The sequence below is a fragment of the Salvelinus namaycush genome, chromosome 16 (assembly GCF_016432855.1).
Source record: "Salvelinus namaycush isolate Seneca chromosome 16, SaNama_1.0, whole genome shotgun sequence".
NCBI classification, from domain to species: Eukaryota; Metazoa; Chordata; class Actinopteri; order Salmoniformes; family Salmonidae; genus Salvelinus; species Salvelinus namaycush.
The window spans coordinates 30,145,349-30,160,360 of NC_052322.1; the positions used below are offsets into that span (position 1 = coordinate 30,145,349).

The 15,012-nt window shown below is 44.1% G+C and overlaps 1 protein-coding gene across 1 annotated transcript in view; it reads right to left on the minus strand.

Annotated features, from left to right (window-relative positions):
• LOC120061300 (adenylate cyclase type 6-like) overlaps positions 1-15,012 on the minus strand; it is a 55,726-nt gene that overhangs the window by 7,775 nt on the left and 32,939 nt on the right. The window contains exons 4-9 of the mRNA XM_039011012.1: positions 5,269-5,418; positions 3,396-3,517; positions 1,880-1,991; positions 1,598-1,725; positions 1,282-1,440; positions 943-1,084 (exon numbers count right to left, since the gene is read on the minus strand). Coding sequence (XP_038866940.1) covers positions 943-1,084; positions 1,282-1,440; positions 1,598-1,725; positions 1,880-1,991; positions 3,396-3,517; positions 5,269-5,418 — 813 coding nt within the window. The remainder of the gene's footprint in view (positions 1-942; positions 1,085-1,281; positions 1,441-1,597; positions 1,726-1,879; positions 1,992-3,395; positions 3,518-5,268; positions 5,419-15,012) is intronic.

Genomic DNA, 15,012 nt, shown 5'->3' on the forward strand with positions numbered 1-15,012 from the left:
GGGTGCTAACATGGACAACCCAATGGGTTGTTCCACCAATTCAGTGCCTTCTGAGTAGTGTAACCTGGTCAAAAAATAATTTAATTTTAACATTCTGTCATAAAGGGCACATGTTGAACTTCATTTTAAAAAGTATTCCATCTCAATAGGTTAAAGGGCAACTCTGCCACTTTTCAACATCATATTCATTATCTCCAGCACCAAACCAGTGTCTACATATGTGAAAACTGCGCATTTCTACATTTTGTAGAACTATATATTGAACAAAAATATAAACACAACATGCAACAATTTCAAAGATTTTACAGTTCATATGAGGAAATCAATTAGGCCGTAATCTATAGATTTCAAATGACTGGCAAGGGCACATCCATGGGAGGACCTGGGAGGACTTAGGCCCACCCACTGGGGAGCAAGGCCCAGCCAATCAGAATGAGTTTTCCCTACAAAAGGGCTTTATTACAGACAGAAATACTCCTCAGCAACAAGAGTTCAGTTCACATAACAGGGTTGACCTTAAAATGAGGGACTGACGTAAATGAATCACTAATAACATGAAATAAATAATCATCTTTAGAAATTACTTTGTCAAAGCAACAAAATAACTAGGGGATGGTGCAAACTTTACATTTTGACACATCTTCTTAGAAGTCACATGGGGTGCAAAGAGTGACATGTCAAAATGCTGAATTCTTTATTCATATAAAAAAAAATGATTTATTGAATTATCTATGTGGTCTATATTAAAGGGCACTTAATTTAATATAACATGCTTTTAAAATTCAATATTGGTGCACAATGTCTGCTTAAAACATTAAAGAGACACAAAAGGCACTCTTCGTGGAACAACCTCAATTCTCCAGTGCTTGGAGAGCCCTGTAAACTGTCATACAACTGTACGTGTGGTGGTTGGCAAGTGTAGGAAGTAGTTTTGTCCCTGACCCGTTTCTGGCTGCAGCCCAGCACCAGGAAGGTCTCAATGCTGTTCTCCTTCAGGTAGGCGTTCCTCTCCCCTCCGAAACCCGGCTCCACCTCATAATCCCTATTTAGATACTGCAGGGTGGCTTTGGTGATGTGGATCCTCCTGGGAGAAGGACACAAGGTCAGTCTATGTGTGTGTGTGCGTGCGCACGTGCTTGTGTGCATACATGTGTGTGTGTGTGTGTGTGTGTGTGTGTGTGTGTGTGTGTGTGTGTGTGTGTGTGTGTGTGTGTGTGTGTGTGTGTGTGTGTGTGTGTGTGTGTGTGTGTGTGTGTGTGTGTGTGTGTGTGTCTCCCTCACCCTGCCTTGCCCCCAGCCTCCATGTGGTTGGCTAGTGTGACATCGTTGGACCACACGTCAAACTGCCACTTCCTGAGTCCCAGCACCCCACAGTGCACACGGCCGCTATGGATACCCACACGCATGTTGACGTTGACCCCCGTCACTTCACGCACCAGCCTGCACATTTACACAAAGAACATGTATGTTAAATGTCTTTCCAAAAACACATGATACTCCAACAGGCTGAAGCAATACATTTATGATATATATTTTATGATTTGTCATCTCTAGAAAATATGGCATCTCCCCACACACAGATGTTCCCCATACTTACGAGATGGCCTCTATCATGTCGACGCCCATCTCCACACAGCAGTGGGCGTGGTCAGCGCGGGGCTCAGGCAGCCCAGACACACAGTAGTAACAGTCCCCCAGGATCTTGATACGCAGACAGTGGTTCTCCTACAGACAGAGAGACAAAGCCGTTATGGCAGTTAGAGAGGGACAGAGAACAAATTATATTCAATTGGAAGGGCAAGACAGTAGTTAATGGAGAAAATTTGTGAAAAAATGGGGGAAAGTGAAAAGAGAGAGGTGAAGAGAAATTGTTATTTACAGATGCTAGTTTGTCGAAGCGGGCGAAGAGCTCGTTGAGCGTCATGACCAACTCCTGAGCCGTACACTGAGACGCCAAGCTGGTGAAACCCTCAATGTCCGCAAACAGAATACTGAAGAGAAAGAGAGAGACAGGATTGGTTGATCAGTAACTAATCGGATGAGCCTTCCTCCTCCTGTTATGTGTTGGGGTAGTCTGTCCACAGCCTTAATGTCTGTCTAGTTGTGTGTGTGCGTGCGTGTGCGTGTGTGTGAGTGTGTGCGTGTGCGTGGGCGTGGGTGTGGGTGGGTGTGTATAGTCGGTGCTGTAATTGAATCTGGGATGAAGCGCCCATTCTTTGGGGATTATCTTATCTTGGCTGCTGGTAATTAAGTATTCCCTTACTGTTGTTAATTAGGCCACTCTCTGCCAAGCCCTGAGTAAGGGTGTGTGTGTGTGTGTGTGTGTGTGTGTGTGTGTGTGTGTGTGTGTGTGTGTGTGTGTGTGTGTGTGTGTCTATATACAGTATGTGTGTATGAGAATGTTGATGTGCAATGTTGAATAAATATACAAGTACCCTGCCTTTATTTGATAAAAGATACCGTTGAATAACAGTTGAATGAGGTCAAGAGACAAAACACATCAAAACTGTGTTACATGTTAAGGCGTCTGCATGCTTCCCAGCCGAAACAGTTTGTGTACATATTATAACAACATTTTGTGACGTTTTGTATGTTTTGGACTTCGGTGAGGGTTTTCGGCTGTTCGGGTACACACATTTTTTTCTAGAGGCACATACATTTTTTTCCCCTCCTCTGACTAGGAGAAGTAGTAAGGATCGGAGGACCAAGGTGCAGCGTGGTAAGTATTCATTATGCCTTTTAATGAAAACGAAACTCGAACAAAACAACAAAACTAACGATAAACGAGAATGACACGAAACGAAACAGTCCTGTCTGGTGACATACACAAAGACAGAAAATAAGCACCCACGAAACACAGGTGGAAAAAGGCTACCTAAGTATGATTCTCAATCAGAGACAACTAACGACACCTGCCTCTGATTGAGAATCATACCAGGCCAAACGAAAAAAACAACATAGAAAAACGAACATAGATAACCCACCCAACTCACGCCCTGACCATACTAAAACAAAGAAATAACAAAAGAACTAAGGTCAGAACGTGACAGCACCAAACATTAGTTAAATGTAAAATTGCGCGACTAAGATCTCCTCGGCAAAAAACGTCAAAATGAATGACAGATTTCTTGAGTTATCTTAGAACAATTCTGACTATTTTGGCTATGGCGTCTCAAAATGGACAAACAGTTCTATTGCGCTTTTTTCAAGCGAAGCACACTCTTCGGTTCTCCTAGCTGACATTGGCTAGCCGCCAGCCGAACTGAAGAATGCTGATGCCTTTAGAGGTCATAGCTCTTGTCAGTTTGGTTTGTTCAAGTAATGCTGTGGTTATTGATGTGTCGTTGTCAGGGCAGGGCTACTGAGGTTACCAGGATGATTGTGTCTATGCTGACCTGACGTTGTCATGTTTCTGGATGTAGATCTTATGGAACATCATGTCTTCTTTCTTAGCGTTGATGTCAGCCTTCATCTCCATGGCAACATGCCTTGGCAACACAGACAGCAAGAGGCGTTCCTGAAATGTTGAGAGAAGTATCTGGCTTAGTTAGTATCTGCATTTAATACATACAGTTGAAGTCGGAAGTTTACATACACCTTAGCAAAATACATTTAAACTCAGTTTTTCACAATTCCTGACATTTAATCAGAGTAAAAATTTCCTGTCTTAGGTCAGTTAGGATCACCACTTTATTTTAAGAATGTGAAATGTTAGAATAATAGTAGAGAGAATTATTTATTTAAGCTTTTATTTTTTTTCTTTCATCACATTCCCAGTGGGTCAGAAGTTTACATACTCTCAATTAGTATTTAGTAGCATTGCCTTTAAATTGTTTAACTTGGGTCAAACGTTTCGGGTAGCCTTCCACAAGCTTCCCACAATAAGTTGGGTGAAGTTTGGCCCATTCCTCCTGACAGAGCTGGTGTAACTGAGTCAGGTTTGTAGGCCTCCTTGCTCGCACACACCTTTTCAGTTCTGCCCACAAACGCTCTATAAGATTGAGGTCAGGGCTTTGTGATGGCCACTCCAATACCTTCACTTTGTTGTCCTTAAGCCAATTTGCCACAACTTTGGAAGTATGCTTGGGGTCATTGTCTATTGGGAAGACCCATTTGCGACCAAGCTTAAACTTCCTGACTGATGTCTTGAGATGTTGCTTCAATATATCCACATAATTTGACTTCCTCATGATGCCATCTATTTTGTGAAGTGCACCAGTCCCTCCTGCAGCAAATCACCCCCACAACATGATGCTGCCACCCCCATGCTTCACGGTTAGGATGGTGTTCTTCGGCTTGCAAGCCTCCCCCTTTTTCCTCCAAACATAACGATGGTCATTATGGCCAAACAGATCTATTTTTGTTTCATCAGACCAGAGAACATTTCTCCAAAAAGTACGATCTTTGTCCCCATGTGCAGTTGCAAACCGTAGTCTGGCTTTTTTATGGAGGTTTGGAGCAGTGGCTTCTTCCTTACTGAGCGGCCTTTCAGGTTATGTCGATAAAGGAGTTGTTTTACTGTGGATATAGATACTTTTGTACCTGCTTCCTTCAACGTCTTCACAAGGTCCTTTGCTGTTGTTCTGGGATTGATTTGCACTTTTCGCACCAAAGTACGTTCATCTTTAGGAGACAGACTGCGTCTCCTTCCTGAGCGGTATGACGGCTGCGTGGTCCCATGGTATTTATACTTGCGTACTATTGTTTGTACAGATGAACGTGGTACCTTCAGGCGTTTGGAAATTGCTCCCAAGGATGAACCAGACTTGTGGAGGTCTACAATTCTTTTCTGAGGTCTTGGCTGATTTATTTTGATTTTCCCATGATGTCAAGCAAAGAGGCACTGAGTTTGAAGGTAGGCCTTGAAATACATCCACAGGTACACCTCCAATTGAGTCATTTGATCTCAATTAGCCTATCAGAAGATTCTAAAGCCAGGACATCATTTTCTGGAATTTTCCAAGCTGTTTAAAGGCACAGTCAACTTAGTGTATGTAAACTTCTGACCCACTGGAATTGTGATACAATGAAATAATCTGTCTGTAAACAATTGTTGGAAAAATGACTTGTGTCATGCACGAAGTAGATGTCCTAACCGACTTGCCAAAACTATAGTTTGTTAACAAGAAATTTGTGGAGTGGTTGAAAAACGAGTTTTAATGACTCCAACCTAAGTGTATGTAAACTTCTGACTTCAACTGTATGTCCTTCAAAATGACTGCTTCCTGTCAGTCAGCGGAGGTGTTTACACAGTGTGTGTGGGTGTACCTGCTGCTGGTTCTCTCTCTGCAGGTGCAGTCTGGCCTGAATGTATCCTCTGGTCTCCTGGAAGGCCTGTCTCTGAGACACCTCAGCAGGGTAGTGGGTACAGATCCCAATGATGTTAGTGCACAGGAATATCAGCACGTTGGCGCTCAGCTAGAAGAGAGGAGGATAAAGAAAGGGGACATTTAGAGACTTGACCCCACATCGGTTTTTCCAAAACATTCTGTGCTAGGGGGCAGCGTAGAGCCATGTTGTGGGTATCTGGATAGGGATGTACAGTATCAAACACAGTGATGAAACACACATGGAATCTGATACTGAAATGGTGCTTTCTCTGCTCTTTCTGTCTCTCTCCCTGCACATCTCTCACCTCTCTTTAATTCTATGATGGCATACACACAGATTCACAGGTCATACTGTGGCCAATGACACATTGTGCTTCTCCTCAAGGACTGAGATGTACAATTACATCATTTATAATACATTACATACCCCTGACCTTGTATGGAAATACACAATATCCATGTTTTTACTCACACACACGTGCAAGCATGCACACACACGCACACAGACGCCAAGAGAAACATTAACATTCCCTGTGAAGGCATGATGATCCTGTTTGTGGGATCGTTTTTTCCTTGTGCTCTCGTCCTCTCATGGCAGTCCATTGACCACTTCATATGTTTACCATCTTGCTTTCTGAACTCGTTAAACTTGAAATGAAACAGACGTTTTTTTGTGTCCTGCCTCTGAGACCTCCCCTGTCACACTGTCCCCGGAGTGTCCCCAGCTGTAGCGTGGGAAAAAAACGCTGCCCTCTGACACGCTGAGAGGCTGTTCACTTTAAAGATGGCCTCTTGTTTACAGTTTGCTGCGTGAGAGAGTGGAAACACTCCACTCCTCCCGAGGATGTTTTTGGACACAAACACTGGCTTGCTACATGCCAACAGGAAACACTGTTATGTCACACCCTATGTGGCGACCCTAAATTAGCACAGCAAATAAGTTAAGGGGCTAATGTGCCAGCTAAGGTTAACCATTGTCTTCCCTATCTAAACCACATCTTTCCTTGGAGGTATAAGATTAGATATTTTTCTAAATTCAATATTTCTTTGCCAAACCTCACTCTCTTTCTTTCTTATGCTCTCCCTCTACTTTATATGAAATTGATTCTATCATCCTTATAAAACTTTTAATCATCCTGAAATAGACAGTTGATTGCCCCATCATTATGCAGGTGAAGCCTGACTCCTACTGGGCAGAAACAGTAACACAGGTAGGCTTGGTTGGAATGATTTCAAGTTTACAGTAAACATACAACCATTATTTGCACACTTTAAAATATTCCTCCCCCTAGAACATTATACAAGAAAGGGATGAAATTCCACCTAGCCCATATGTGTGCATTTCGTCAAAGAGTGAAATTAACTGAAGAAGGCTTGGTTTAGCTAATAGCCCCTTATCTCTTAATCCACATCTGGCCCATGAATTAACTTTGAACTCTCCCTGACCTTTCCGAGAAACAAGTGCATAGGTGAATATGCAGAGTTTTACACCAAGGAAGCGGGAAAGAAATAAAACAGGAAGAATAAGAGAAAAGAGAAATAAACAAGATACATGGAGAAAATGGGGCAAGGGGGAGCGAGAGATAGAATGAGAAGCAGCAATAAAAAAGAGACATATGAAGATATGCTAAGGGAAGGGGAAATAAACTGGCGAGGGAGGAGGGGTGAGTGTAGAAAATAGAATAGCATACAAGGGACAACAACAGATAACATGGAGACAGGGGGGTTTTAAGGGGAGGAAGGATGTGGTGGTAGTGGAGTGAGTGAGTGAGTGAGTGAGTGAGTGAGTGAGTGAGTGAGTGAGTGAGTGAGTGAGTGAGTGAGTGAGTGAGTGAGTGAGTGAGTGAGTGAGTGAGTGAGTGAGTGAGTGAGTGAGTGAGTGAGTGAGTGAGTGAGTGAGTGAGTGGTGTGAGTGAGTGAGTGAGTGAGTGAGAGACAGAGAGAGAAACGGAGGGTGTGGGGGACAGAGAGAGACGGAGGAAGTGAGGGAGAGAGAGACGGAAGGAGTAGGAGAGAAAGAGAAAAAAAGAGAAATAGAAAAAGAAAGAGAGTGAGAGAGAGAAAAAGAGAGAGAGAGAGAGAAAGAGAAGACAGATATGGGACACAGTGACATTAGGCAGATGGTTCCGAGCGCTCAGCTCTGTTTACATTACTCTCACTGTTCAAGCAAAAACAGCTCAGAGAGAAACCTGCTGTGTGTGTGCGTGCGTGTGTTGTATGTTTACTTAAGTAGTCTGTAGAGAAAGTACTGTGTGCATATTTGTGAAGGAGAGTTGACATTGCCTTCTAGTCTTCTTGCCTGTCTTCTTGCCTGTGACGGAGTGTTGTCTGTGTGTATAGTTGTACTGTACAGTATGTGTGTAGAATCACAGGCCAGGCCAGGCCTAATTGCTTGCTTTTCTCAAGAGGGAGAGGGCCTGCAGGTTAACATGGTACACACATTCAGGTCCTGTGTTTACACAATAGCACACACAACTACTCTTCAGGAGCTCCACTCAGCATTATCTACCTGTAGTGGGCCTACAGCTGTCCCAGACTACAGTCACTGTGTACGCACGCACGCACGCACGCACGCACGCACGCACGCACGCACGCACGCACGCACACGCACACACACACACACACACAGGGTAGGGCCCTTATATTGTCCATGCCACAGTACAGTTGGAGGCATACACCTACTGTCCACTAATAATGTTATGTCCCCTCTATTGCATAGTGATTATGAGGACCCTCTAAAACAATAATAGTTGTAGTATCTAAGGAGGTATAGTCCATATTTCCATCAGAGTGACATACTGAGGGCAACCAGCCACTCTGTAGAAGAGAACCTAATCCTTGGTTATCAAAATGTAGTTACATAAGCCAGCAGTCCCTGATCTAGAAAGGGACAAGAACAACAGCAGCAGCCATGACAAAACAACACAGGATAGAATAAAATGCATTTATTACACAATAAACTTCCAAAAAGGAATAGAGAGTATGGGCAGGCTCAATCAATAAATTACTCAATGAATACACAGCGGAATAAAATAATTTTGGATGACGGTTATTGGTCAGCCAAATGACCGTGATCACTGTTATAATCATTTCAATAGCAAAAAGAAATACACCAAAAAAATACAATGTTTTCCTCTCCTCCTCTCCTGACTGCAAGTGCTGCTGCTGCAGGGAGGTGGCATTGCCTAGGCAACCAAAGACTAGTTTTCTACAACATATTGCTTGTTTCAGCAAGGAGCAACAAAGTTTTATCAGGTTGTAAAGAGTCCATGTTACCGCAGAAACGGACTCAACTGCACGAATGCTCAGCTGTCCCGTCTTCAGTCAGTCTTGTGTTCGTTCCACACAAAAAAACAAAAGCAATTATTTAATTTTTTTTACTGTTACAGCGGTTATTTTATTTTCATGACGGTCTTTATCCATAATCGTCAGTTACGCAATAATAAGGTAATTGTGCCAGCCCTAGCTCTACAGTCCATACTTTCAATCTAAAACCTGTAACTTTGTATACAGAATCTGGTACAACAATGTTCCTCCCAGCAAGAGAATGTTTCAATGAATTCAGTTAAGTTTTGTTTTCAATCAGTACACACTTTTGTTCAGAGGTGTAAAACACTCAAGTAAAAATACTTTAAAGTACTACACGAGTAGTTTTGGGGGATATTTGTACTTTACTATTTATATTTGACAACTTTTACTTCTCTACATTCCTAAAGAAAAGAATGTACTTTTTACTCCATACATTTTCCCTTATACCAAAAAGTACTCGTTACACAGAAAAATGGTCCAATTCATAAACTTATAAAGAGAACATACTGTACCTGGTCATCCCTACTGCGTCTGATCTGGCGGACTCACTAAACACAAATGCTTCGTTTGTTAATTATTTATGAGTGTTGGAATGTGACCCTGGCTATCCGTAAATCTAAAAAATAAGATTGTGCCATCTGGTTTGCTTAATATAAGTAATGTGAAATTTATACTTTTGATACTGAAGTATATGTTAGCAATTACATTTACTTTTGGTACTTAAGTATATTTAAAACCAAATACTTTTAGACTTTTACTCAAGTAATATTTTAGTGACTTTCACTTGAGTCATTTTCTATTAAGGTATCTACTTTTACTCAAGTATGAGTATTGGGTACTTGTAACGACGTGCGCTGAGAGTCGGGAAGCAAGTTCAGGGAGTGAGTGTATTAATAAATAAACGCAAAATAATACAAAACAAGAAACACGGACAACACACAGACATGAAACAGAAACAATGATGCCTGGGGAAGGAACCAAAGGGAGTGACATATAGGGAAGGTAATCAGGGAAGTGATGAGTCTAGGTGAGCCTGACGACACGCAGTTGCGCGTAACAATGGTGACAGGTGTGCGCCATAATGAGCAGCCTGGTGACCTAGAGACCGGAGAGGGAGCACACGTGACAGTACCCCCTCCCCGACGCGCGGCTCCAGACTCAGGACGCCAACCAAAATGACGAGCCCGGGGATCGGGAGCGGACCCGTCACCTCTGCTGAGGCACGGGAAACCTGTCAGTCCGGCTGAGACGCGGGAGCATGGTGACCTAGAGCGCCGGAGAGCATACGTGACGGTACCCCCTCCCCGGCGCGTTCGGCTCCAGCCGCAGGACGCCAACCAAAGGGACGAACACCGGGGATCAGGAGCGGACTGGTCACCCCTGCTGATACGCGGGAACTTGTCGCCGGCTGGGGCGCGCGAACCTGACAGACCAGCTGAGGCAGGGATCCGGCTGAGGCAGGGCAGCCAGACGAGCCGGTGGAAGCAGGGGAGCCTGGCGATCCGGTGAAGGCATGAAAGCCCGACGAGCCGGCTGTAGCAGGGGAACCTGGCGATCTGTCTGAGAGCATGAGGCATGAGAGCCTGCTCCCGGACCCGACGTCATTCCCACCAAAATAAATAAATAAAACACTCCCTGATGCTTCCCTTAGGTGAGGCGTCATTCTGTAACGATGTAGGCTGAGAGTCGTGAAGCAAGTTCAGGGAGTGAATACATGTAATTAATAAATTAACAAAACAAGAAACACAAACAGTTCCCCGACATGAAAAAGCAACAATGATGACTGGGGAAGAAACCAAAGGGAGTGACATATAAAGGGCAGGTAATCAAGGAGGCGATGGAGTCCAGGGGTGAATCATAATGACGGTACCCCCTCCCCGGCGTGTTCGGGTCCATCATAATGATTCACAGGTGCGTGTAATGATGAATGCCAGGTGTGCGTAATGAGGCTAAGGCTAAGTCATGAGGGGAAAAGGGACCAAATTATTAGGGTGAGGCACATGGGCTACTAACAGCTTACTACACAACATACACCTAGTATTACTTTCTTAGCTACAGTATACATATCTCCCTGGCATATTACATAATTCCTGCAGCAGCATACAAAACATTTTTGGACTCACCTTGTTGTGCTGTACTCATTTGAACAGGAAGGTGGCCTCCTTCACAGGCAAATTTTGTCATCAAACTTTGTCATAAAAGTCTGCCAATTCCGAGTTGGATCACCTTTCAAAACATGTTTTCCCAGTCAGAGCTTGTTTTTTTCAGTTCCCAGTTGTCTTGAACTCACTGAAGACTGAGACTTCCCAGTTCCGAGTTTCCAGTTGTTTTGAGCGTGTCAGACGTCATGCTGGATTGACAGCATGACCAATCTTTATCCTTTTAAGCTTGGAAAAGAGACCCTTGAACCCAGACTTGGACCACACACCCACTCCACTGATTGCTTCCAAACCACTCATTGTTGAATTTGCGATTTCCAGCTTGTTCTGTAATGTTTATGTCCATTGGCTGATGAGTACTGACATGTTTTATATATAATTTCTCTTCATTATTTCTCTTCATATGACAAGGATTGAAAAGGATTTGCCAGTAGATTGTTGACTTGATTCAACGACAGTCCAATGCCAAGAGTGTGCAAAGCTGTCATCAAGGGAAAGGGTGGCTATTTGAAGAATATAAAATATAAAATATATTATATTTTTGGTTACTACATGATTCCATATATGTTATTTCATAGTTTTGATGTCTTCACTATTATTCTACAATGTAGAAAATAGTAAAAATAAAGAAAAACCCTGGAATGAGTAGCTGTGTGCAAACTTTTGACTGGTACCCTATATATTTTTTTAGCTAAACAGGTGGGGCTAAAAAGAGGTTGGGCTCTGCTCCACCTGGCCTGAATGATGGGTCGCCACTGTGTGTAGCTAGGTTTGCGATCTAGCCAGCCAGCTCATAGAGAGAGCATTGCATTGTGGGTTTTGTAGTCGACTTGAGCGACAACAGATTTCCACAACAATTTTCACATGTTTCTACCAACCTTATTATAATGGCAAAATGAATAATTTGTTCACTTAAAATATTTGTATCACATATTAGTATTATTTAACACTGTAAATTATAGGAATAGGTAGTTGTCTGTGGATTTTTTAATTGTGGCATAAACAAGAATTTCCGCTTATATGGACACTGAAACATTACTGCTTATAACTTTGGAAATATGATGAGTATAACCATAGTTTCACAAGAAACGAATATCTGACTGGAAAAATATGGTGTAGGCTAATTCTCAGAACATACTGTAGTAGGTAGGAATTACAAAGTTCAAATCACTAAAGTGCCCTTGCAACAATCACAGTCCAACCACCCACTAGCCCTTCACACCCAGTCCAGGCCATGCTCCACCAAGCTGAGCTCCAGGGGGTAGACTCCCCCTAAACTCCTCTCCCTTGTCCTCTCTGAAACCCCACAACATTTCACCCTGCTATCCCTTTGCTTTTCCAAGCCATCATCACCCAGGAGGGCCAGATGAAGATGAGATGAGTTAATAGAACCTCCAGGGGGTTTATTTATAATTTCTGCTCCTTTATGATGGATTTAGCTCACCGGTCATTTACTTTAGCAGGAAGTCTGTGCTCTGGCCCCAGTGTCTATAAACACTATAAACAACAGATATCCTCTCAATATGTCAGTCCCACCAGGGAGAGAATTGTGCTTAGGAGAGAGAAAGTGAGAATGTATTTGGAGATAAGAGACAGCTGGGAGAAGAGTAAGACACACAGCAAAAGTGACCTCTCATACTTAACATAATCTGTCACTGATCGCACCATCTGAGTCATTTAGCAGAGTGTCATATCCAGAAAATATGTCCAACATATAATCTGTCAAGAATCTCTATCCAGTTGCCATTAGAAATCAAAAAAGCACTGCCCAAGCATAACATCTCACATCTTATACGATCTATGATCAAATGGGTTTCACTTGGGGAATGCTCGCTGTGACCTAATCTCAGAACCCTGAACCAAATGTTACGCACGCTATAGCTAGCTAACTATTCTGTTAACGTCTTTCATCAGAGATGTGTGACCTAAAACTGAGAGGGAGGACACAGTCTATATGGGGTGCTTATACGTGAAAACACATGGAAGGGGTCTTTCCGTTCTTTCTTTTTCTGTTCCCAGTAAGGACACATACAGTATAGTGGTACTACAGCAGACTATCTCACACCCACCCCTCTTCCCCCCATCCTGCTCTCCTTCTTCCCCCTTTACAATACTCAGCCAACACCAAACACTGAGGACCCGATCACAACTGGGTGCTAGGAGCTGGGAGTGTGTGTGTGTGCCTGCGTGCAACTGCGCATGCGTGTTTGTGTGAAACCATTAACCAGTGGAATCATTTGACACTTGAGTTTGCACCTTCGAGCATTCCCCCTCACATCCACTTCACTTGTGCTCACAGTCACTATCTGTGACTGAGCATGCAACTGTCTCCATGTTTGATGTCGTTGTTTACTGTTCAGTTACAATCCCATACAAGTCCATTCATAAGCTCCTCCTGTGCTCTTACACGGACAGATACACAACATTCAAAACAAAGGCCAAGGAAACATAGAAATACTGTATAGTTGACATTATGATGATTATACTAATGATGATGATGTTTTTCATCAATATTCCTCTGCCCTCTCCCCCTCTTTAACCTGGGGCTAAAGCATTGTGGTTAGCATTAGCCCTTGATGGTGCGAAGGCCAGTGCCTCACACCCTGAAAGACTGTGACCTGTCAGAGACACTAGCACCACACGGAGTTCACTTAGCAGGGATCAACCACATTCCACAAGCTCCCTCCAAAGACCTGCCATCCCCTGCCCAGGAGGGGTCACTGAGGGTACAGACCTGGACCTAGAGAGGGAGGGTGGAGGGTACTACAGACCTGGACCTAGAGAGGGAGGGTGGAGGGTACTACAGACCTGGACCTAGAGAGGGAGGGTGGAGGGTACTACAGACCTGGACCTAGAGAGGAGGGTGGAGGGTACTACAGACCTGGACCTAGAGAGGGAGGGTGGAGGGTACTACAGACCTGGACCTAGAGAGGGAGGGAGGAGGATACTACAGACCTGGACCTAGAGAGGAGGGTGGAGGGTACTACAGACCTGGACCTAGAGAGGAGGGTGGAGGGTACTACAGACCTGGACCTAGAGAGGAGGGTGGAGGGTACTACAGACCTGGACCTAGAGAGGAGGGTGGAGGGTACTACAGACCTGGACCTAGAGAGGAGGGTGGAGGGTACTACAGACCTGGACCTAGAGAGGGAGGGTGAAGGGTACTACAGACCTGGACCTAGAGAGGGAGGGTGGAGGGTACTACAGACCTGGACCTAGAGAGGAGGGTGGAGGGTACTACAGACCTGGACCTAGAGAGGAGGGTGGAGTGGTCTCAGGCTAGCAACTAGCTATCACCGTTTTGGACCACTATCACTGACGTTCCCTTACTGTTTGTTCACTGTACCCAGAACTGGAACCAATCACTGTAACCAGAACAAGAACCAATCACTGTAACCAGAACCAGATCTGTTTGGAAACAACCAGGCTGCCTTCTACATGAAGAAACCTGAGGTGTCTCAGAACCTACACTAACAGCATGGCTCTACAGTAGGAATTATATCACTATTGCGGTCATTTCAAGACATGGAGTAAGACATGTAGCACTAGCTGGGAAAAGTCCTTTAGTGGGAAATAACGGTACAGGAAGTGGAGAGGAGGAGAGCTGCAGTGAATTTATAAGTCCATTTTCCCAGTGGGAGCAGTGACTGATGGGATATTGTTGTTGAAATGGGGCCAGGGAGAGAGCAGTCAGAGCGCTATGGCCTTTGTGAAACATCTGAAAGTCCTTCAAACATCTGCGTTAGATCAGAGTCTATAAAACGCACTCTCGCACCCAAAAAGAGAGAACTAGTAACAAATCACTAACAGAAGATGCATCATTCTTTCTGAGTTGTGCCTTGTGTCTCCGTGTGTGTGTGTGTGTGTGTGTGTGTGTGTGTGTGTGTGTGTGTGTGTGTGTGTGTGTGTGTGTGTGTGTGTGTGTGTGTGTGTGTGTGTGTGTGTGTGTGTGTGTGAGTGCGTGCGTGCGTGCGTGCGTGCGTGCGTGCGTGCGTGCGTGCGTGTGTGCGGCTGCCTGTGATTGTTTCTCTTTTTCTTTAGCTATCTCTGTTTTTCTGTCGCATTTTCTTTACTTCCCCCTTCTTTTTTGTTTCTCATTGGCTCCTTTTTTCTCTCCCTCTCTCAGTACCAGTCTCTTCCTTTCCGTTCCTCCCTCCCTCTGTTGTGCATCTGCATCTGGGTTTGTGTACTCAGCCTGGGCTCCATGTCTACAC